This window comes from Herpailurus yagouaroundi, unplaced genomic scaffold, assembly GCF_014898765.1.
Source record: "Herpailurus yagouaroundi ecotype Mexico unplaced genomic scaffold, PumYag 428, whole genome shotgun sequence".
Taxonomy (NCBI): domain Eukaryota; kingdom Metazoa; phylum Chordata; class Mammalia; order Carnivora; family Felidae; genus Herpailurus; species Herpailurus yagouaroundi.
Window position 1 is genome coordinate 2,367,617 of NW_024412645.1, and position 1,126 is coordinate 2,368,742.

Consider the following 1,126-nt stretch of genomic DNA (forward strand, 5'->3'; position numbering starts at 1 on the left):
GGGGGGAGCAGCAATCATCCTTAACATGAAGATTTGGGCCTAGATGGCTCCTTCCGGTTCTGGTCGACTCTGTCTACGCTCAGAGATGATACAAGCTGAATCCCTCAAGCTTCCACCTGGACTGTCACCGCCGCAGGGGCGCCCCGATCGGTGCCAGACCCGTGGCAGGGCCCGGCGGGCGGGGATTCCACCGGATTCCGCCCGGCTCCCCCTTACCGCAGCCCGTCGGGGCTGCCAGCCGGTTACCTCGCAATTGAACTCCATCTCGGCGTCCATGGTGACGATCCGCACGGTGAACGTCTTGGGCTGCTTCCTCTTGAGCGAGCTGAAGCTCATACGGGAAGCGATGGCCCCAGCCATGGCGCGGGGCTCAGGCCCGGGACCCTCGCGCCCCGAGACCTGCGCTCTGGACCGGTTAGCCCCCCTGGAGGAGCCGCACAGGCCTCAGGGCCACCATGGTGGCCGGCTGGCCGGCCGAGGAACTGTCTGGGCGGCGCGGGCCCCCAGCGGCCAGCATGGGCCGTGAGGACCCTGCCCCGGGAGCGTAAAGGGGAGTCGGGGGGCGGGCCCTTACGGCCACGGGGACGAAACACGGGCCAGGACCGACGGGGTGGACACGGCCCGGCGCTCAGGGACTCGGGCCGGGGACGCTGGGGACGCCCCGGCACGGGGCCCCTAGACGGCAGCCGGCCAGCCCCCGCGCGCCTCTCAGCGGCCAACAGAGGCCTCGGGGCCGCGCTGCGGCCGGGCGCGCACGTGCGCGCGTGGCTGTCACCGTCCTCGCTCCGCGCGCCTGCGGGAAGTGTCCCCTCCCCGCAGACCCCCGCCTGCTCCCCGCCCCGCCCTCAGGCCCCCAGATCATTACACACAGCGCAACCGAACCCCGCGGCTACCGCCCGGACTCCGCAGTTGGCTGAGCACTCCTAGGGAGGCGGGACTTCTCCTCCGTTCGCCCGGCTTCAGAACGACTCCACCAATTGGAAGTTCCGCTGTGATTGGAGGCGCGGGCCTGGGCTCGGCGTTGAGTGGTCATAGCTGCAGTCACTCCGAGCGCTTTTGTTCGAAAGGAGTACGCCTACTCTAGCAAGACTGGTTGAGGAACCGGAGTCCGGCGCGCCTTTCCCCG

At 69.6% G+C, this 1,126-nt stretch overlaps 1 protein-coding gene across 8 annotated transcripts in view; it reads right to left on the reverse strand.

Annotated features, from left to right (window-relative positions):
- Positions 1-824, reverse strand: part of NF2 (NF2, moesin-ezrin-radixin like (MERLIN) tumor suppressor) — an 80,789-nt gene extending 79,965 nt beyond the window's left edge. For 3 of the 8 annotated variants that reach the window (XM_040463917.1, XM_040463916.1, XM_040463914.1), the window contains exon 1: positions 247-805. In XM_040463917.1, the coding sequence (XP_040319851.1) occupies positions 247-360 (114 nt within the window). In that variant the 5' untranslated portion in view covers positions 361-805. Of the gene's footprint in view, positions 1-246 lie in introns of all 8 variants that reach the window. The other 5 variants (XM_040463912.1, XM_040463913.1, XM_040463918.1 and 2 more) reach the window with 4 other exon arrangements.
- Positions 825-1,126: the final 302 nt, after the last annotated feature.